At 52.0% G+C, this 22470-nt stretch overlaps 1 protein-coding gene across 2 annotated transcripts in view; it reads left to right on the top strand.

Annotated features, from left to right (window-relative positions):
• The window catches only part of KIAA1671 (KIAA1671 ortholog), a 115393-nt gene that overhangs the window by 6397 nt on the left and 86526 nt on the right, over positions 1 to 22470 (top strand). The window contains exons 4-5 of one of the 2 annotated variants that reach the window (XM_010992334.3): positions 2704 to 5466; positions 11836 to 11970. In XM_010992334.3, the coding sequence (XP_010990636.3) occupies positions 2704 to 5466; positions 11836 to 11970 (2898 nt within the window). Of the gene's footprint in view, positions 1 to 2703; positions 5467 to 11835; positions 11971 to 15595; positions 16181 to 22470 lie in introns of those variants that run through there. The other variant, XM_064481121.1, reaches the window with a different exon arrangement.

Below are 22470 nucleotides of genomic sequence, written 5' to 3'. Positions count from 1 at the left end.
TGGTCTGACTTCTTTCACTCGGAATAATTTGAGCTTCATGAGTGTGGTCACACATGATCAACAGTCCACCCCTTTTTACTGCAGGGTGGTATCCCATTGTACGGTTACCGATCATTTGCTTATCCATTCACCCTTTGATGGACATTTGGGATGTTTCCAGTTTGGGGGCCATTGCAAATAAAGCTTCTTTGACCATCTGTTCTCTTTTCTCGTGGCTAAACACTTAGGAGTGGAATGGCTGGATCATACGGTTTCACTTTTTAAGAAACTTAGGTAGAGTTTTAGACATGAGGGCTTGGTTGCAAGCCCGTCTGAACCCCTTCCATCATAAATCCCCAACCAAGGTGAGCCGGCTCTGAACAGCAGGGCCCACCACTCCTGGGCCGGGCAGTTTGCCCTGTATTTATCCTTGGACCTTCTGAAGCATGTCTTTAAAGATGGACAGGAGAGGGGCCCGTTAAAGTAAAACTCCTCAAAGTCACCTTAAGATACCATGGTGGCAACAACCGCAGGAACACAAAAGGCTTCCTGAAGCAAGCGGGGCAAAATGATTGTCATTGAATCCAGGGGATGGGTTGAGCCGATCTTATTCTTTTATTCTTTTATTTATTTTTTCACTCTTTTTTCCGGGGGGGAGGGAAGGGAATTAGGTTTATTTATTTATTTATTATTTTTTAATGGATGTACTGGGGATTGAGCTCAGGACCTCGTGCATGCTAAGCACGCACTCTACCACGGAGCTACACCCTCCCCCCCATTTTTTTTTTTTACTTTTAATGATATTTATTTTTTTCTTTCTAGCAAATTTATTATTCTAATCTGTAATTTCATATATGTTGAAAATTTTTCCAAAAAATGAAGAGTTAATAAAGAAACCCTTGCTTTAATTATCATGAGAGTTCATCTCTATAAATAGCCTTTTCTTTTGGTGATTTTTTTTTCCATTGTGGTAAAATACACGTAACATAAAATATACCTTTTAAACTATTTTTTAAGAACAATAAATATATATATTTTGATTTAAAAAACAAGCTATGTGTGTATACACACGCACACACACACTTAGAAAAATACACACACACGTTTGCAAGAAGATAGTTCTGGAAAGTTCTTCCCAGATCCATTCCCCATTGATAACAGTTGTTATCTGGGAAGGGAACTGGTATTTGATATTTGAATGAGGGCAGAAAAGGACTTGAGCTTTGTCTGTGTTGTTTAGGTCCTTGTACAATGAGAATGGATTCATATATCACTCAAAATTTATGTAATAAAATGTAAACAAAAAATTTAAATCAATATGTTTTTAAAAGTCTTTAATGGCATTCCATCATCTAAAGTAGAGATTAGTGAACTGTGGCCCTGCCTGCTTTGTAACGATTTTAAAACAAACAATTCCTTGGCATTAAGGAGATTCTCAATGTTGTGCAACCATCACCACCACTCTTTAGTTCCGGAATTTTTCATCACCCCAAAATGGTAACCCCTTCCCCAGTCACTTCCCACCCCCCACCCCTGGCCACCACACATCTACTTTATGTCTCTATAGACTTGCCTGTTCTGGACATTCCATATAAGTGGAATCATATAATATGTGGCTTTTTGTGTCTACCTTCTTTCACTTTGCATAATGTTTTCAAGTTTCATCCATATTAGAGCATGTATCAGTGTTTTAGTCTTTTTTATGGCTGAATAATATTCCACTGCACAGGTATACCACATTTTGTTTATCCATTCATCCATCAATGGACACTTGAGTTTCCGCCTCTGGCTACTGCAAATAATGCTGCTGTGGACATTGGTATACAAGTTTTTGTCTGAACACCTGTTTTCAGTTCTTTTGGGTGTATACTCAGCAATGGAATTGATGGGTCATTTGGTTAAGTCTTTATTTAACTTACTGAAGTAGACTTATCTCTAACAGAAAAAAAGAAAGATTAGAAAAGGACTAAGTGAAAATGCATGCATATTATAAAAATCAAACAGAACTGAAGTGTAAGTTTAAAAGATGATGTTTTCGTCCTCATTCCTTCTTCCCACCCTCACTCCCTTGCTCATAGTTTGATTTATGTCTTTTCCACTGTTTATCTACATGTATATTTGTAGATACACATGCACACACACGTACATTTTTTAAAATGGTATTTTATTATAAAAATACAGTCTGCTTTTCTCCCACCTCAACACAACAACATTTTATCTGTGCTTAGATGTCACAACATGAGGACCCGCCCCTGCCATGGGTCCAAGTGCCTGTGTAGTATTCAGTTGTTTGGATACATCAGAATTTACTTAGCCAGTACCCTTCAGATGGGCATTTAGGTTGTTCCTGTGTTCTTTTGTTTCACAAACAGTGTTATATGAACGTTCTTGTTCACATAGACTTGTGCACATGGGCAAAGAAGGAATCCTGGGTGGAAACTGGCCAGATAAAAGGCAATGAGTATCTTAAAATCATGACAGACACACTGAATTGCCCAAGAGTCATGCCCACTTATCTTCTCTGCAGCTGTGTCTGAGAGTGTCCGTTTCCCCACATCCTCACTCACACTGGCTGTGTTCAGTCTCTAAAATTTTATAGTATCTCACTGCTGCGATTTGAAAAGCCACCTTTCAATCTCCTCCCTGCTTCCTTTCCATTTCAAATCCTTTAACTTCAACTGGATTGTTTCTTTCTTTCTCTTTCTTTCTTTTTTGCTTTCCCAGCAAAAGGAAGGGCATGATGTGGACGCAGCATCTGTCCCAAGAAGCCCCTGGAAGCCTGAGACGCCCCAGGAGAAGCCCAGGCAGACGGAGCGGAAAGACAGTTCTAACCAAGTGCCCGACGGCTGTCGGGGTGAAAGCGTGGTGGGGGCTCTGAGCCCTTCCGACGGCACTCCAGAAGACGATCGAAGCTTCCAGACCGTGTGGGCCACGGTGTATGAGCATCGTGTGGAGAAACACACCGTGGCTGACCAGTCAGGATGCTGTCCCTTGGCCACGACCCCCAGGGACGTGGCCGATCTCTTGGAGCTCAGATCCAGGCTCCAAGGGAGAAACTCTTTGCCCCAGACGACATACCTGAAGAGGGAGTGGTTTGAAAATCCCGACCCCGAGACATCGAGGCGAACCACCTTCTCCAATGGTGAGCCCAAACAGCATCGCACGTCCTCCCTCCTGGAAAAATGCCCTTTGGGCGAAAAGGGCAGTAACAGCCCCTTCCACCAGAGCTCGGAAAGCCCTCCCGCGTCGCAGAGGGTCGAGCCCAAGTACGACATCGTGCACGCGGTGGGGGAGCGCGCGCACAGTGAGGCCGTCCCCAGGGCGCCGGAGGAGAAGGCGGTGACGCTCCGGAGCAGCAGGTCTCGGCTCTCGCTGTCCCGCGAGGTCACCCCCGCTGACCCCGAGTGCAGGCTGGAAGGCCAGGTGGGCTCCGTCCAAAGGGCGAGTTTGATTTGGGAAGCTCGAGGGACGCGTGAGGTCAGTGGGCCAAAGCCTGAATCCCCCCGAGAGCCAAAGGACACATTTGGAGGCAATTGCCTGTCACCCAGGTGGACAGGTGGGGCGACTTCGAGCTGGCAGAAAGCCACCGTGGTGGTCAGTGAAGAGAGAGGCTCGGAACCGAGCCCCGAGGCCACCTCTGTGAGGACCATCCAGGCTGCCATCCGGGAGGCCCAGCACCAGGGGACCGAAGGGGCCGGAATCAAGCCGGGAGAGAGGGGTGCCCCCTGCGAGTGCCCTCTGGGGCCTCCCTCCAGGGCTAAGGGCGAGCCCTCTGACTCCAGAGCCCGGCCACACCCGGACGCACTGGTGCAGAAGGGGCCCCTCGCTGTGGCCGCCGGCCAGGGTGAACCGAGGCCGGAAGCCAGGATGCGGAAGGTGAGTCCCGGGGACCAGAGATTGGAGAGGTGGAGGCGGCGGACTTTACCCCACGACGTGAAGTTTGACGAATTCAGCTTCCTGGCCCCAGAGCACTCTTCAAAGGCAGAGCAGAGACGGACAGATTACTTGAGCCCCACCGCAGGTGCCTTAAGAACCCCCCCACCCCCCCACACTAGGGCGGAGACCCAGCAGGTGAAGCCTGGTGTTTCACAGGACTGGGCTTTTCCAGCGGCAAAGCAAGGGTCCTCTGGGGAGCCCAAGGCGACGTTTTTTGCAGTGACTTACCAGATTCCTGACACCCAAAAAGCAAAGAGCGTTGTTAAGCCCGGGCCTGAAAACACGGCGGAATATTCCAGAAAAATAGCCACACCTCCATTGCCTCATCCTTTAACATCTACTTTGGTTTCTCTTAACCACGGAGAGCCACTGGAGGCCGTGGGCAGTAAAAACCGGGCCCAGGGCAGAGAGCACGACAATGCAAGCTTTCCAAAGAGTCCAAAGAGGCCGGCAGACCTCCCAGTACCTCTTGGGGACAGGATTCTGGATCCTTCCAGTGAAAGGATCACCGATACCAGTGCTTTATGGGTTCACCGGGGACTGGGTGATGGCACTGGTTTCCACAGCGATTGGAAGGAGAGTGGGAACAGGACACCCCCCAGCAGTGCCCCCAAGACGCCCCCAGCTTTTAAAAGTCGCCCCAGAGCCAGTGATGTCCTCATCAGAAGGAAGACGGAGGTGGTCAGCGAGACATTTCCGGGTAAAATCAAAGATGGCTACAGGTCCAGCGTCCTCGACATTGACGCCCTGATGGCCGAGTATCAGAGGCAGCCGGCCAGAGGCCCCGGGGAGGCTCAGGAGCGGGTGGGGGGTCCACCCGCAGAGGCCATGGGCTCGAACCCCGAGAGGCCTGGCCAGCAAGGCGCCGTGGATTGGAGACGGAGGAGCCTGAAGGGGGGCCCTGAAGCGGAGGGACCCCGGAAACAAGCCAGTTTTGCCGAAATAAACTCCAGTTCCACCCCTGGCTCGGGGAAGCAGCCGGCGGAGACCCCGGGGACACCCACAGACACCAAGTTCAGCCCTCCCCTGTGGGCTCTGCCGCACCCAGCTGCCCCTGAGAGGTCTCCAGGGGCCTCTTCTGGCCCCGCAGTTCCCAGGAAAAAAGGTCTGAGAGTAGCTGAAGATGAACAGAAGGCCTTTGCTAGTAAACATCATGGTGCAAAGGGCCAGAATCACCCGGCCGAGTCCAAGCCCACCACCAGCTGGGGGGATCCAGGCAGTGGGGACTGTGTGCCGCCCAAGTCCTCCCCCGCTGGCCAGAAGACAGGGGCCCCGAGGACATCCCTCGGGAGGGGAGAGGAGGGCAGTGTGGCCCAATGGGGTGACAACCCACAGGACTGGGGAAGGTCACTGCTGGATGTCAGGAGGGCCTGTTCTGAGAAAGGCCCCCCGGTCAGAATCCAAGAGGGCCTGTCCGTCATGCAGGAAGCCAGAGAGAGGAGGCGAGAGCAGCTCAAAGGGAGGCCCAGCCTCCCCAGGGAGAGTCCGGAGGCCAAAGAGACCAAGATGCAGCCCTGCCGGCAGGAGTTGGGGAACCGAGACAGTCAAAAGGTGAGTACGAAGGCCGTTTCAGTTTTGTCAAACGTTGGTTAAACGTGCAGGCCAGGGGCCTCAGAATCAGAACCTACCTGGGCCAGGTGGGTATGGAAATGAGTGGAGTCTGGCTGGGTGTGAGACGCTAGGGAAAGGTAGGGATTGTGGCAAATGGAGAGCTCATGCCTTAATGTGACAGGGAACAACCACTGCTCAGTCCCCGCTGGTTCTTGACCAGTGAGAAAGACTTAACGAGAGAATCAGAAAACAAGACAAAACAAAACAGATTTTTGTGTGTAATCTGCACCCCCATCATGAAATGAGGACAACTTACTAAAAAAAAAAAGCCAAAAAAAAAACCAAACAAACGCTGTTTATTCCAAACAATGCTCGTGTCCCAGCTCTCTACAGCCTGTGGGCTACCAATTTGAAACTTCTGGCCTAGAACAATGATGCCAGGTATCATTTATTTATTAAAAATTTTTTTTTCAAATCGTTCTTTTTTTTTTCTTCCAGTTTTTTAAAAAATTGAGGTATAATTGACATGCACTGTATACTTTTTTTGGTGGGGGGTAGTTTGTGTTTTTTAAATGGAGGTACTGGGGATGGAACCCAGTACCTTGTGCCTATTAGGCACACACTCTACCTCCAAGCTATACCCTCCTCCCCTCACCCGGTATCATTTATTGAGCACCTGCTGTCTTCCTGTAGGTTGCAGCAAGCTCATTATTGTATCCCCAGAATTCAGCATCCTGCCTGACGTTTTGTGAACCATTCAAGAAGTGTTTGTTGAATGAGCAAATGAGCGATCTTACGTGACCCTCACGATGGTCCCACAAAAGAGGGAGTGTCGTGGTTCGGGTTTCCACAAAAGCAGCCCCTTGCAAGTTGTTTTAGAAGATGACTCCCAGGGGAGCTGGGTGGGGGCGGAGCAGAGAAGTCATGCAGGTGAGGGAAGGCAGGTGATAAAGGTGCCACTGTGGGCACTGGAGACCGCTGGGAATCAGCGCAGGTCACCTCGGCGTGGCCCTGCCCAAGGGGCAGGGAACCTGGAGTATTTATTTCCCAGTCCCCTTCTGTCCTTGCTTGAGGCTGTCTCTGGGGCTGTTAATGTTCAGACTCCTCTAACCTGGCTGGTGCCACACTCAGTGCTGGAGAGAAAAATCGTCCCACAGCATCAGTGTGTCCCTGAGTGTTGGGCAGAGCGCCCACAACATCTGCTGCAGGTACCATCATCTAGTGCAGATGGACAAAGCTGAGGCTCAGAGAGGTTCAGTAACTTATCCCAGGTCACACAGCACCAAGTGGCAAAACTAGTGTTTGCACCCAGTTCTGGCCTGGTACCCGAGTGTTCGGTGGAATGAGGGATCGTGAAGACAGGGAAGAAATCTGAGGCATGGAGCCTTGTCCTCAGGGTGCTTCAGATCCCTGTGCAGAGATGGGACATGGTGATGAATAGCCAGCCCGGAAATGATATGGTGCAGAGTGTGGCACTGGAGAGAAGCAGCCCAGGAAGGCGTCCCAGAGAAGGGGCTGGCTTGAGCCCACCTTGAGGGATGGATGTGAATTTGGATGAGCTGATGAGGGCAGCTGAGGGCATTCTTGGTGGGTGCACAGCCTGTGCAGAGTCTCAGAGGTGGGAAAAAACATGGCATGCCCTGGGGGCAGTGTGGAATCTGACTTAGTGTCCCTCCCCGTCACCCCGCCATCCAACCTAGAAGGGGATGCTGTGGAAATTAAACAATAAGAGAACTCATCTATGGTTAAGAGTGGGTAAGTGGTGGAGTCGGGCCTTGAACCCACGTCTCTTCCAATGACCGCGTTCAGGCTTGCGTTGGAATCTCAACAGCTCAGCTGCGTGGAAAGCAGGCGCTTGGCACTCCCCGAGCCTCAGTTTCCCACCTCCGGGTTAACGAGGATTCCTTCCTCGAAGCACTGCTATCAGGCTGAGAGGACCTAAATGCCCGGCACGGGCCGAATACGCAGGGGGCCCAGCAGATGGGCTCCGAGAAGGGTGCCCCCCCAACTCCAGGCTGTTGTTGTGGGAACGTGGGCCAGGGGAGAGGCCATGGAAATGTGACACTTCATCTGGGTGCCAGTGCCTCGCTCCGGGGCGCGCTGGCAGCGGGAGAGTTGGGGCCTTGCGGAGGGGGCCCCCGGCCTTGCGTGCCTTGGATGCCTGCCCGGGGTGCCAGGGCCCCACAAGTGCTGGTTGCCAGGGGGTCTGTTTTCTCACCAAGGGACTGGGAATCCTTGGACCAGCTCCCCGTTCCTCTTCTGTCCTGCTCCAGGATCTCTGGTTCTTGACCTTTGAAAAATAAAGAGCAATGCAGAAATACAAAATGTTGGTTGCTGAAAATTCAAACCTCACAAGAGTGTATAACGTATATAGAAAAGTGTCCCCTTGGACCCCCTTCCCTTTCCCGTCCCCAGATGCATCCAGTTACGGTTTTTTATATCCTTGGGGATTCTCCTGTATTACAGAGTGGCTTACCATCATATATGTATTTATTTAGAAAATTTTAAAGCCTTTATTGGTTATTTAAATTTTATAGGCAATATTACCGTTTATTCTTTTTTTTTTTTTAATGGAGGTACTGGGGTTTGAACCCAGGACCTTGTGCATGCTAAGCATGTGTTCTACCACTGAGCTATACCTTTCCTCCCTATGTATTTATTTATAACTGTTGTATTTTTCTTATTGCAAAAGTAATGAATGCTTGAGCACAATTTAAAATGTGATAGAAACACGTGGTTTAGAAGGAAATGCTCCCCAAAATGAGTCTGCAGCACACCCAGGCCCTGTTCATGGTTCTCAACCATGGGCAGCTTTACTTCTTGGGCACGTTTGGCAAAGTTTGAGACAGTTTTTGTTTTCACAACCGGGGAAGAGTTTACTTCTGGCATGTGGTGAGTGGAGACCAAGGATGCTAGCCAGTATTCTGCAATGCACAGGACAGCCCCATCGCAGAGAATGGTCCTGCCCCAAATGTGCGTAGTTCCAACGCTGAGAACCCAGGGCTTGACACAGAGAGATAAACACATACTGTTTTATGAAAACATGGCTGCATTCTCCTGAAAATCTCACAACTTGCTTTCTTAAATGTAGCAGTAAAAAACAGTGCATACCTAATCCCATTGTTTTTCATGGTTGCAAAGTCTTTTATTATGGGACTGAGCCCAAACATTTTTTTTATCCAGAGTCTTGTTGATGGACATTTGGGTTGATTTGAGTTCTAGAGCTTCATTGAGCATCTTGAGATACACCTTTGCTGCCTTGGGTGAAGATGTCTTGATTGACAGCCAGTTCGGCTCATGTACCCCACACAGGGTGTGATGGCAGTTAGTGATTCCTCCCTCCCTCCCTTCCTCCTGCTCTCTCTCTTTCTTTCTCACTTAACATTGATCAAAATTTTGTCCCAGCCCCAAAGATAGCCCCAAAGATAGTTCAATTCCCAGCACCTCACTAACCCCCCAAAATAAAAAAGCACCCCTGGGGATTCTTGGATGGGGGGTCACTGCTGAACCCACAGATCTGCCACCTGCCTTTTTTTTTTTCATATAACGCATCTTGAAGAGCTTGTGGATTCAGCGCACAGAGAGCGAGCGTCCTCATTGTTTTTGGTTGTGTGTGGTGGAGTTGGGTGCTATTTCCCATCTCTTACTATTGACGATCCAGGTCCTTATGTCATTTCGCACACATGTGGGTAATATCCCTGGGTCCAGAAAAGTGGCTGCCCGTCCAAGGGGGACGGGAGTTGGGATTCTGCAGGACTGTGCTGGCTCGCCCTGCAGTGGAGCTCTGCCATGTCATCCTCACCAGCAACGATGGGGCCCCGTCTCCCCTCAGCCTTGCCAGCCGGCCGGGTTATCAGGCTTCTGGAGCTCACGTACCCCCTGCTCCAAATGAGTCTCCCTCATCTCGTCACTGTGTGTGTGGCCATTTGCAATTCCTTCCCGTCACCTGTGGAAGTTCCGCCACTTTTCTTTTAGAGAATGAGTTCTTTATTAGGAAGATGAGCCCTCTATACGTTCATGATTTGGCTTCTTCCTGGAAACAGCCCTGGACTGCAAATGCGGCAGACCTGGGATTCGGCAGACCTAGCTTTGTGAATTACCAGCTGTGTGACTCCAGGCACCTTGCCAGACCTCTCTGAGCCTCAGTGTCCTCATCTGTGGAATGGGAATCCTGCCTGCCTCACGGACTAGCTGGAGATTTGTCACAAAATAACGTGCAGTCAAGTGCTTGGTCCAGGGCCTGATGGGAAGAAGGTTTGAGGAAATCAGAGGGATGCACTTAGGGTCAGCCTCCCCTCCTCCACTCATTGAATACACGTGCGAACCCGGGGCCAGGCCCTGTTTGCAGGTCCTTTGCATCAGGCCGTGCTGTCCAGTATGGCAGTCACTAGCCGCATGTGGTCCTTGAAATTCAGAATTCAGTTCCTCAGTCACACTGGACACATCCAAGCGCACAAAAGCCACCAGCGGCCCCCGGCCGTGGCAGTGGGCAGCCCAGATGGGGAACATCGCCACAGCCACAGAGGGCTCTAGTGGGCAGCACTGGTCTGGGTGGGCAAGCCGAGTGAGTGGGATGGTCAGAGAGAGTAAGTCCGGGGGAGACAGAGTAACCTCCCTGTCACCCCCTTTTTCTAAGGGGCTGGTCTCCTGGGAAGGGACTTGACAGATGCCATTCGAGCGATGGAAGAGACCCAGGCAGGCCAAGATCTGTGGGGAGGAGGCAGAGGCAGCAAGTGAAGAGGCCCCAGCACGGAGAGGGGTGGATGCTGGAGGGACCCCAGTGGGCGCTGGACTAGTTGGCTAGAACCAAAGACAGGTGACAACAAATGTCGGTTAGAATGTAGAAAAATTAGAACGCTCATACTCTGCAGATGGGAATGTAAAATGATACAGTTGCTTTGGAAAATAGTCTGGCAGTCCCCAAAACTGACACCTGGAGTTACCGTATCCCAGGTGTGTATCCAAAGAAATGAAAGCTTATGTCCACACACAAACCTGTACATAAAGATTCCCAGCAGCGATCTCCATAATAGCCAACAAGTGGGAACACCCCGAGTGCCCATCACTGATGAATGGATAAATAAAATGGGGGTGTATCCATACAACAGAATATTATTCGGCCATGAAAAGGAATGAAGCACTGATACATGCCCAGTATGGATGAACCCTGAAAACATGATTCTGTGTGGAAGAGGCCAGGCACAAAGGACCACTTGTGTGATTCCATGTATGTGAAATGTCCTATGTTCTGGCCAATCCATAGAGGCAGAAAGTAGATGAATGGTTGCCCAGGACTGGAAGGCATCAGGGGAGTATGGGTGCAGGGCTCTCTAGGGGGTGATGAAGATACTTTAAACATGAGTGTGATGATGGTTGTAGAACTCTGAGGCAATTTTAAATGGGTCTCAGCTTTGTTGATGGGGCAGAAAGAAGGGATGGAGGGTGAGCCATGGGCCTTGGCCTGCCTAGCTGGTGACGGGCAAGGCAGGGAGGAGTGATTGGAAGGGTCTGTGGCTGGCCTGGGACCCACCTTTCGATGTCCCTCTGTGACACAGGGAGGCTGAGAGGGAACAGCCAGGGAGGTCAGAAGAGAAACAGAGGGTCTTATAAGGCATCAGAAAAGAGGCTTTGAGGCCAGGGATCAGGAATCCAGCCTTGCCCTTCACTCATGCTGTGTGTCCTTAAGCAGATGCCTTCCCTCTCTGGGCCTTCTTTTCCTTGTCTGTGCAGGGACAGTGTGAGGTAAGTCCAGTCTGCATTTTGGAGTCATATTTACTGGCTTGTGAATGTTTCCCCTGTGTATAGAAATGGAAGGTTTCACACTAGCATACCTAGTACCGTCGTATTCATGTATCATTTCTCTGTGTATCATGTGCATGTGTGTTTGGATGCATGGAAAGCTGTCTAAAATGAGGTTGCCTAAAGTTGCCAGTGGCAGTAATGAGGCTGGCTAACATTTCTGAGACCAGGATGAAGCAAGCCAGGCGCCCAGGTCTTATGCACATCCGCCCCCTGGTGGCAGCACTGAGTCACATACTTTCCATGTGCTCTTCCTCATTTGGTTCATCCGGGAACCTAGAAGCTAAGGACTGTTATTGTGGGTCTTTTCCCATATGGTCAAGGATCAGAGAGGTTAAGGCACTCACCCGAGGTCACACAGTTATTAAGTGGCTGAGGCTGGGCTGAACCCAGCCCCCCCCACCCCCCATCACAGAGGTGGACCGCCGTGAGATGGGGAAGGTAGGGATGCAGCTGGCACTTTAATTTTCCTCTTTGCTCTTTTAGGTAGAATGGACTCTTGGTGCAACATAATCTGCCTGTAAATGGGGAAGCCCCTGTAAAGTTCTCTTCTTGTATTCTGTGCCTCAGGTGCCGCCACAGGACCTGGGGAGAGAGCAGGCCCTCCAGGACCATGAGCTGCAGCTCCGGCAGGTGACCCCCACAGCCGCCGGCCCCCGGAGAAGCCACAGCTTCTGCAAGGACAGGAGGAGCGGTCCCTTCATGGTGAGTGGCACCGGCATGGCTGGAGTGGATGCCACCGGGAGTGTGGCCGTGGGGAGAATCCAGGCTTGGCCCAAGGGCCGGAGGGGGACGAGGACGGGAATCTGGTGTTGCCTGATTGTGCTGCTGTTCGTGACATGGAGGGTGTTTGGTGGCTCTGCCAGGGCAGGCTTCCCCCTTCTTGGGTTTCCAGCCCACTGCAGAGGGGTCACCCCTGCTGCCTAGCACGGAGTGGTTCAGAGAACACGCGCTGGGCCTGGGTTTGAATTCCAGCACCGTCCCTGCCTCTCAGCCTCTTTGAGCGGTTTAGTTAATTTCTCTGCATCTCGGTTTCTTCACCTGGAAAATGGGACTGTGGTTCCAATTTCTTCTGCACTGTTGGGAGAATGGAGTCAGACTGCATGTAGGAACCAGCACAGAGGAATTCAGACAGTAACCGGTGGTTGTGGTAGTGACAGGAGGAAGGCAGTGTCCGGCTGGTAACGGAGCTGGATCACCTGGCTTCAGATCCTGGCTCTGTGTGTAACCTGGCGTCCGGCCTCTGTTTCCTCATCTGCAAAATGGGGCTAATAATAGTATCTCCTTCACAGGGCTGATGTGGGACTCAGATAAGATAACTGGAGATGGGTTTAACACCATCCTGGGTGCACAGCAAACACTTTAATAAGTGTTAGGTTACCATTATCATTATTGTTTTTGAGCCTCCATTGGCCAGCACTTCCTCCCTCGCAGCCTGTTTCCTCACTTGTGGAAGAAGGTGGGTAGAATAACGCAGCAGGACCCTGGGGAGGCCCCTCCCCCGGAACCTCGGTGCCCCGGCTGGATCCCAGGGCTTTCCCACTTCTGACTTACTGTGATTTTCTTTTCTCATTTTTCTTTGTGTGTGTGTGTGTATGTGTGCGGGTTTTTGGACTTCAGTTCTTCAGAGATCTGCTGAGTTCAGCACTGGCTCGTGAAGTCCCTCCTGGGCCCCAGGCCCTACGTGGGGACATCTGAGATAAGCCTTTTTTAATGAGGCAACACCAGTTCTGTTCCTGAGGTCATTTTGATTTTGAGGCTCCGTGCGTCTCAGTGGTATCTGTGCCTGTTCTCACGTCTCCGCGACGTGGGATCCTGCAGCCTTGAAATCCTAGGTCCATTCTTTCCAGCTTTACGGCCCGAGACAGGAAACTTCACCTCCCTGAACCTCGGTCTCCTCTGTAAAACAGGGTGGGGCAGCATTCTGAGGACCAGGCCCCACTCCTCCTGCCTCAGAAACCCCCTGACCTGGTGATTCCTAAATGCCAACCTCAGACAGACGCACCAGGGTTGCCTCCGGGCTTTTGAATCTGGATTTGCAGGGGGTGTCCCTTGAGATTCCACATCAGGAGCTACCCCTAGAAGCCAGGCCAGGTGGGCATGGGGGCTTAATGACAGACAGGCAGGAAGGAGGGGACCCTGCTGCGTTCCAGCCCATCCCTGCCCAGAGTGGCTGGACCATCTGATGTTTCAAGCAAACCTGAAGATCTTGATTTGATCTTAATGTGAAACCTCACCATTTTTATACACTGGGGAAAAAAAAATTTTTTTTAACTTAACCACACCCCACCACCTTCAATGAACACATGCAGTGTGGGCAGTCCTGTCTCACTTATTATCTCGCTGAATCCTTGCCACAACTCGGGGACACTGAGGCTTGGGAAGTAAGTGCCTTGGTCTAGGTTCATACAGTGCGCACATGGCACTGGCGGGACTCCGTCCAAGGATGTCAGACCCTTTTGGAAGCCTCCACCTTCTGGGGGGGTCAGAAATGACCTGAGTGTCCTCCATCAGAAATGACCTGAGTGGGGATTCTTGCTGCAATTTCCCTGTCTTCCCCCCCCCCAATCCTCCTACCCGATTAAAAGGTTATCAGCTTCCGGGTGCAATGTTCACAAGTGACCACCAGAGGGCAGGATAGGGGGGTGCTCTAGTTTGAACACTGCTTTCTTGTTAGTTTTTAACCCGTTTTGCATTAGAGCCTTCATTCTAAACCAAAAAAAAAAAAAAAAAAAAAGCCAAAATTTCCGCAGCCAGTTAGATTTTCATTTAACACTTGTCACTGATTTGGGTGCACGTGTTGTGTTCCCCATCAGGTCCCATCAGGTCAGTTTTGCAAGCCCGTCAGAGCTGCGGGGCTGAATTGGGATGTTCACCTGCCATCCTCACAGCCCTGGCTGCCCTGGTTTGTTTTCTCTGATGCTGTTTCTCTTCTGAAGAAATGATTTTTTTTGCTAGAAAAAAAGTTTTTATTTTATTTCTAAAAGAGGCGTGTTTGGTAGGGGTATGTGTGTGTCTGCGGGATGGGTAGCCCATAATGACAGCCCTGTGAATAGAGAAATGACATTTCTGACCTAAGCAGATATATTTTCAGAGATGCTGAATCCTCTGCTTGAACATAGGGTCGCTTGAGAAGAGGAACGTTCGGTCCTATTTCAAGCCCCGGCCCCTCCCAGTCCATTTCTCTTGGGCCATCTTGGTCAGGCTAGTGGGAGGCTGAGCAGTGGCCGTCAGCAGCCTCCACGCCCCTGGTGGTGATGGACAGCTCCTCCGTACGTGAGTCAGAGTCGGCAAGGGCCACCTTCCCGCTGTTCTCTTAGCCCCTCAGTGAGCAGTGCTGTCAGTCAGTCAGTCAGTCAGTGAGCAGGGCCCCAGCTGTGCCATTATCTGGGACGCATCGCCTGCCAGATGTCGGGCGCTGAGACGGAGGAGCCACAGGCCTGCTTTTGAAGAGCTTTGAAGTTCGCCCCGTGGTTTCCTCCCCTGCTGAGCTCAGCTCTCCCTGCTGGTGTCCCTGTGGGTTTCCTGTCAGCTGCTCTGCCCCAGGTTGGGTGTGGGGCTGATGCGTGTGGTGCATGTGGTCCGCAGGGCCTGGGGGGCAGGAGCCCGGCTCCCCGCCCGGCGCCTCTGCCAAGGGCCTGACGCCCCTCCCCGCCCAGCTTTTCCCTCCTCCCCTCAGACATGGCTCTCGTGGGACCTGGGCTGACCCAACGGAGGTGGTGTTGAGCTGGGGCTCTGGGCTGCCCCACCGTTCACCCGGCAAACTCCCTTTGCTCTCGGGCTCCAGTTTCCTCATCTGGTCGGTGGAGATGATGTTTCCCCCAGGGAAGCACTGTGGGGTCTAAACAAGATGTTTTGGTATTATCCTACCTCAAACGGTGCACAAAATCCTGAGCCGCAGGGGTAATCCATGCCATTTTACAGAAGGGGTAACTGAGGCTCAGGAATGTGGCGTGGCTTGCTAAGATCACACTCTTTTGAAGGAAACATCCAGAAAAGGTTGCCTTGGGTCAGCCTCAGGTGTGCTCTAATTGGCATTTCTAATTTCTGAAAATGGATGCTTCCCCTGCCCCCTACCCCCTCTGCTGGCAGATGGTGACTCTGGGAGCCGGTCTCCCCCTTCCTCAGCATCGTCTTCCCCTGTGCTGGGCGGCTGCCCATAGGAGCAGGCAGAACCCAGGACTGGGTGGGAGGCTTCGGTTCCTCCCGCCTTGGCTCAGGTTCCACCTCGCTGTGTGACCCTGACCAAGTCCCTAGCCCTCTCTGGGCCTCCGTGTTCCCCTCTGTAAAATGGGGCTAACCAAGCCCTCCTTCCAGGGCTGCTCAGAAGCTTAGCTGAGGCAGGAGGAACTTGACTGAAGCTGGAAGGAGCTGTGGGGACCTGTTGATTTATTTCCTTTATGTGGAAGGAGTCAGGGAGCACCCCCCTCAGTGTGTGGCTTGGGGGAGGAACTTGTGCTCACAACTCACATGACACACACGCACACACACACACACACACACTCAGTTCAGGGGCTTCATCCTCTCTTTTTCTGCCGCACAGCTGAAACCGCCTCCATCCAGGGTCTGGACCACTCGGCTGGGTTTGGGAGGGGCCGCCCCTGGGTGGGCCCCCGCTGGAAGAGCCACCAGAGATGCTCCAGGGGGGTGCTCACAGGACCTGAGCGGAGGCTTCCCCTCCCCGAAGGCAGCCTTGGCCATTAGCGGGGCGTGGGCTGGTCCCCTGGCCGCGAGCCGGCCCCTGAATGATTCATGTCGCCTTGAACTTGACTCCTGCGTGACAAGCGGGGCGGGAAGGGCCGCCCCCTCGGGCGGGAGACTGGAAGCGAGCGCGATGCGGGCGGCATAACCCCGGGCGCCAGACATGGAGTATTATTACTGCCCCGGCTTGCTGAAGCTCCTGCGGTGCCTCTGGGTGAGTGCGCTGTCCGGCAGGCGGGCTGGCCGGGACTCCCCCCCCCCCCCCCCCCCCCCCCCGCATCCTGCCAACTTTGCTTTCTGGCTCATCTGGCCAGCGGTGTCTCTGTTTCCTGTGCGAAACGGTGGTTGTTTCAAGGAAGAGGGGGCGTTGGGAGAGGGATGGGGGTTTGGTTTGGGAGGCAGAGGGGGTTAGAAGAGCAGGAAATCCTGGCTGCCCTGGGCCAGTGGGCACAGCGGCCCCCTCTCCAGTCCTCGGAAAAGCCAGAAAAACATGGAGCGCGTTAGTGAGTTTTCCAGAAAACGACATTCCTTTGATTTTCAGGACTCTTCTTTATTCTGAAATTATATCCTTGCCTTTGTGTACATGGAAAAACGTCTTGTCTTTTCTGAGATGAAAAGAATAGATTTTGTTTTCCTTTCCGTGAACTTAGTAAGCAAAAGTAAAAAGTTGGAACCCTCTCCTCTGTGGAACAGAGGGAAAAAAACAAAACAAAACTTTTTTGGTGGAATGCCAAAAGCAGGGAACCCACGTAGAAGTGCTTTGTGGGATGTAAAGTGCTTTTCAAATTTTGTTTTGACTCTGAGACTGACCTGCTGTGTGTCCCTGGGCAAGTTGCTTCCCCTCTCTGGGCCTGTGTTTCCTCATCTGTAAAACAAAGGGGCGAGCAGTAGGTGATGGTGGTCTATGTGACATACACCAGGGCTCCTCGAACAGAGGGGCTTAGCAAGGAATCCTCACAGGTGGGTCCCAGAGTTTTCCAGAACATTTGGAACCTGGGTGAGAATGCCCAAATAAGAAAAACTTGGCAAATATTATTTTTTCCCCTGCTGAATGTTTGCAAATACTTCAGATGCCTTCTCACCCAGGGAATTTTCCGGAGCTCCTAAAAATATAATTTTCGGAAACATTGTCCTTCGGTTTTGCTCTCCCTCCCAAGTCCCCTGCTGAGTTGAAAAACTGGAGACCCTCCCAGTCTGTTTCCTGTGATCCTTGACATTTGAATATCATTATAAATGTAAGGCAACATTAATTGATTTTTAAAAAATTTTTAATTACAAAAATGATGCATGGAGTTGGTAGAAAACTTGGAAAGTAGTAGCCTGTGATGATTTGCATTTTGGGGATTCAGCCGCCCACAGGGTCAGGGTCCTGATGACTTCGATGTGCTGGCCTGTGTGTCAGGGAGGCTGTGATGTTGTGATGTATAGTGAGAAATATGTATTTGGCCTTTGTTCCTGGTTCTGGCACAGAGTTCCTGAAACCCTTGGAATTTCCTAAGCGATAAGAGTAACAAAAGGTGTCTAGTTATTCACAGCAAACCCCTTTCAACCGCACCTGCGTCTCTGATACTGGGATGACTTTTGGCCTGCCCCTAAGGCTGGGGGCTGGTTGCCAGGGACACCGACCATGTGAGCTCTTCCTCATTCCCAGGAGAGAGTGACCAGCTAACTATGGACTACCGCGTGGGTCCTGATGCGTGGGGGTGGCCTTCCCTATCCCCGCTGTGGACTCACGGGGTAAAGAACATGCATTCATTCGCCAGTCACTCCTTCAGCCCGGGTCCCTAACTGCTCTTAGGTTTCTGCTCACGGTCATTTCTTCATAACTTTTTTTTACCTTGGAGTACTTTTAGGGTTATAGAAAAGTTGCAGAGAGGGGGGGGGGTCCCTGTGTAGTCTGCATCCAGTGTCCCCCCCATGTTAGCACCCACAGTGCAGGACTGTTAGCTAAACTCCAGACTTGATCCCAGTGGTTCTCATCCAGGGCCGACCTTCAGGGGACACTTAGCAACGTCTTCTAACCTTTGACGATCATAACTGAGGCCGGGGGCATGCTGCCGGCATCTGGAGGTCAGGGATGCTACTAAAGATCGTACAACGCACAGGACGGCCCCCTGCCCCGGACACCGCCGCCAAGAATGACCCAGCCCCAGACGTCAATCCAGTGAGGCTGAGAAAGGACCCCTGCTTGATTCAGGTCTCACAAGCTTTTCCACTGACGTCCTTTTTCTGTTCCAGGATCCAATCCAGGGTCCTGTGTTGTATTTTGCCTCTAAATTTCACGCATTGCAGTGAACACGAGTGCAGGGTCTCTCTTGGTGTGCCCAGTGATACCACGAATGCTTGCCCGCATCACCTAGAAACCCTCTGTAAATGTGATGTTTAATGGCTGCTTAATTACCTGCGCGTGTCACCAGCCTTGATTTATCAGCCGTTCTCCCGCGGTTGGACACTCAGGTTGCTCCCAGGTGTCAACTACATGAGCAACTTGGTGATAACCGTTCTCAGCCTTAAACCTTTGTTCACCTTTCAGGTTATTTCCCAAGTCAGTTTCTTAGAAGTGGGGCCAAGTGTGGGCTGCAGCAGCAGCTTTCTGCGAAGTTTGTCATTTGTCATTGGGATGTTGGTGGCTTCCTGTTGGCGGCCCGAGTCCCCACGTAGCTGCAGTTCTGTTCTGGGGGCAGAAACCGCACCCCCCCACCGCCACCGTCAAGCCCCATCGCCGCCCAGCATCAGCTGGGAAATGGGGGAGGGAGATTAAGTTTCTGCTTCAAATCATTAGTAACCGTAGCCGGTGGCTACCCTGCCGTGGCTCTTTTGAGTTACTTAATCTCCTCTGTTGCCGAGATAACCCCAAGCCAGACAGTCCGAAAGCCAGTGGCCTTGTTGGGGCCTCGGCACCAAGCTGGTTGCTCGCAATTGTCAAAGGCAACAATAATAATAATGGTAACAAACACAACCAGACGGCCGCCCTCCCCACCGCCGCTCCTGCTGAGCGCTCACAGCATCAGGGCCCGGGCCAGGTGTCTTCCACGGGGGTCTCACTGTCGCCTCATAAGAACCCGGAACCTCATGTGGGGGGTCTCATTATCATCCCCATTTTTGCCATTGGGAACCTGAGGCTCAGAGAGGTTAAGCTGCTCATTTAAGGTCGCCCAGCCAGGAAGTGTCAGGGCCTGTACGGGTCTGAGGACGGGTCTCCAGCTTTGTCATTTTATTTATTTATTTATTTATTTATTTAAATCTCTTAATTTTTAATTTTTAATTTTTTCTAATTTACATGTAATCGGTTTACAATGTTGGTTTCAGGGGTACAGCAAAGCTATTCAGTTATGCATATACATACATAGATATATATATGTGTTTTTTCAGTTTCTTTACCATTATGGCTCATTACAAGAAACTGAATGTAGTTCCCTGTGCCCTACAGCAGGTCCTTGCTGCTCAACCACTTCACATAGAGACATGCGTCATGTTAACCACTTCATTACGGGAGTCTGGTCTTCCCGTTTCTCAGATGGGGAAACCGAGGCCCGCAGGCTGAGGTGACTTGCCAGCCTACAGGAAAGCTTTCTGTCTTTTTTGCATAGTGGGGGGGGGGTGAAAGAAGGCTGTTGCCCTGGGCTCTAGAAGGGAGAGCCCTGGCTGAGCACCCCAGCTCCACCAAAGGCAAGTCACACATCGCCTCTATGAGCCTGTGTCCCCATCTGCACGTGGTTGTGCTGAGGATTAGCTAAGATAAGGGACATTAGTGTCCTTGGCACAGGACTGGACTTGCAGGAGGCCCTCACTGTCCAGATGTCCTTTTTGGGGAGTGGGGAGGGCTCCGATATAATGGCAGACACACCCCGCCCCGGGCTTCCGCAGCCTCGCAGAGAGCCCAGGAGCTGACCAGCGGCTGCCCACCTTCCCCTGCTGCGTGTCACCCACCGCCAAGGGAGTTGCCAGGGGTTGTCACTTCTGACAGCTTCTTCAGGAAGATGCTACATGACGCAGAGACCAAACCCAAGGACGGACCCCTGTGCTGTGGATGGCGAGTCCCTCTCCAGCCCCTTTCACATGCCCCCTTGCCAGGGTCTGTGGTTCAGTGGCTCCATCTCCGATGGAGTGTTGGGGGAACCACTTTGTTTTCCCTGGTGGTTGGCTGGTAAGCTTCATCTCCCCACGTTCGACTCCATGACCAGATTTTTTTTTTTTTTTTTTGATGGAAAAATGTCCAGACATCTCATTGTGGCTAGATTGGCGTTCTCCTCTCCTCCCCCCGCCCCGGCTTCCTCGCTGCTTCTTTACTTAGCCCTTGACCCTCACTCGGCCTGCGTGACGGACAGGCAGTCCCGAGACTGTTACATGCATCCATCTCTCTCCCTCCCTCCCTCTCTCACACGTGGCCTCGAGGTTAATCCTCACAGCAGCCCTGAGAGGTGGGTATTATTATTTTACAGACGGAAAAGCTGGAGCTGCAGGACGGTGAGTGCCCGACTGGTACGGAGCAGCCAGGAAGGGGCGGAGCTGGGATCTGAACTTGGAAAGTCTGGCACCGAAGCTGATGGACTTGGTTTCAGCACACAGCTTCCTTTGGGCAAGAAGGATGCCCATCTTCACCCAGCCCCTTGCATGGTGCCCAGCACACAGTAGGTGCTCAGTGCACACCCATCAGTAGTCACCGTGGCTCCAGAATCTCAGATCTTGGCGGCCTCAGTCTGTGCTAAGGGTCTGGTGTGGCTTTAAAACGCCTGTGGCTGAAATAGAAGAACTGACTATTTTTGTGCCCTTGGAGTCGGGGCTGAGGTTTGGACCACAGACAACTTGCATCACGCGAGGTCTGCTCCTAACTCGAGCCCCGGGTGCCTTTGTAAACCCAGTTGCGGAGCAGAGAGCTGGGGCCTGGTGTCAGGCTCCCTACCTAGCTGCTTACTTACAGAGTGGGGGGTTTTGAGGAAAATCTCTTAACCTCTCAGAAAGTCAGTCTTGCCATCTGTACAGTGGGAGCAATAGCATCTCCCTCAGGGGAGGTCCTGCATCCTGAGGTGCTGCCAGCAAGCCCAGGGTTCGTTGGTCCTGAACAAGCATTATCAGCTGAGACCTGTGTAGACACCTAATGGGCCCTCAGTTCAATTCAGCTAAATGCCTCTGGCGGGCCCTGTTCTAAGTGTTTGGGGTAAATGAACCAGATGGTCAAAGAATATTAGCCTTGGGGACTAACATTCTATTTGGGGGGTTCAGGCCGTGAACAACGGGCCTGATAACACAAGAACGTCGTATAGTATGTCGGGGGGTGGGGTGCTCTGGGGAGGAAGTAAGTGAGAAAGAAAGCTCAGGAGGGTTGGATGGACGGGGCTGGGGGAGGAGGGGGGCCACCCTGAGAAGGTGATGTTTGAGCCATGACTTTGGAAGAAGGGAGGGAATAGGCCGGGGAAGCTTGGGGGAAGAGGCAGCAGCCAGTGCAAATGTCCTGGGGTCCAACTGTGTACAGGCAGGTTAGTGGAACCGGAAGGAGGCCAGGGTGGCTGCAGCAGAGCGAGTGCAGGGAGGGGAGTTGTTGAGGTCACGCAGAGCCCAGCAGTCGCTCCAAAAACTTTGCCTTTGTGCTCTGAAGGGGATGGAGCTGGGGAGGGGGGTCACTTGGAAAGAGAGGGACACAGTCTGACTTGGGTTTTGAACAAAGGTAGAATCGGGGAGACCAGCAAGGAGCCTCGTGGTTGTCCAGGTGGGAGGTGACAGTGGCTCAGACCAAGGGCTGCAGAGGAGGTGGTGAGAAGTGGGCAGATTCTGGATCTGTCCTGGAGGGCAGGCCACAGGATTAGATGTGGATGGGAGAGAAAGAGGAGAACCATGGAGACACTGAGGATTTGGGGCCTGACCGTCGGAAGGATGCAGCTGCCGCTGACGTCTGTTAGGAAAGCTGCAGCGGGAGAGGGTCTTGGGGGGCAGATCGGGGTTCGGGATTGGCTTCGGACTTGTGGCGCCTGAAATGTGTGGTAGACACCCTGTGCCATCACACGTTCCCCAACCTTCCCCAGCCTCGCTTTCCCCATCTGTACAATGGAAGGTAATCCCTGCCCTGCCCGTGTCTGAAGGTTGTTGAGATGCTTCTGTGGGAATTTGAAAGAACCCCCCCATAAGGATTAAAATGCCAAGCCCACGTCAGGAGATTCTTTAGCTCCTTGGATGTTTCCCGGCATTTCTGAACCCCCAGGGAGAGGCACTCATAGCTTTTTAAGCACAAGGCCCTGCTAACTTCCACTGTGGGGTTTATGGGAATTCATCTGGACCCAGGCTAGCTCCCCTTGCTGCCTCCCTCATTGTGACAATTTCTGACTCTTTCCACCTGTTACGATCCCTCCTGGCAGGACCACTGCCCCCCAGCCCCTACCCCTTAGTTAGTTTGCAGGATCCTTGATGTAAAATGAAAAGAGAACTCTGTTCTCAGATGCTGATGGCTCCCCAGGCCTGGAAAGGCCCCTCCCTGGTCCTCAGTGGGCCTCGGCCACACTCCCGTGCCAC

The sequence above is a fragment of the Camelus dromedarius genome, chromosome 31 (genome assembly GCF_036321535.1).
Source record: "Camelus dromedarius isolate mCamDro1 chromosome 31, mCamDro1.pat, whole genome shotgun sequence".
Taxonomy (NCBI): domain Eukaryota; kingdom Metazoa; phylum Chordata; class Mammalia; order Artiodactyla; family Camelidae; genus Camelus; species Camelus dromedarius.
Note: the sequence above shows the minus strand (reverse complement) of the source record. Positions and strands in the feature narration are given on the sequence as shown.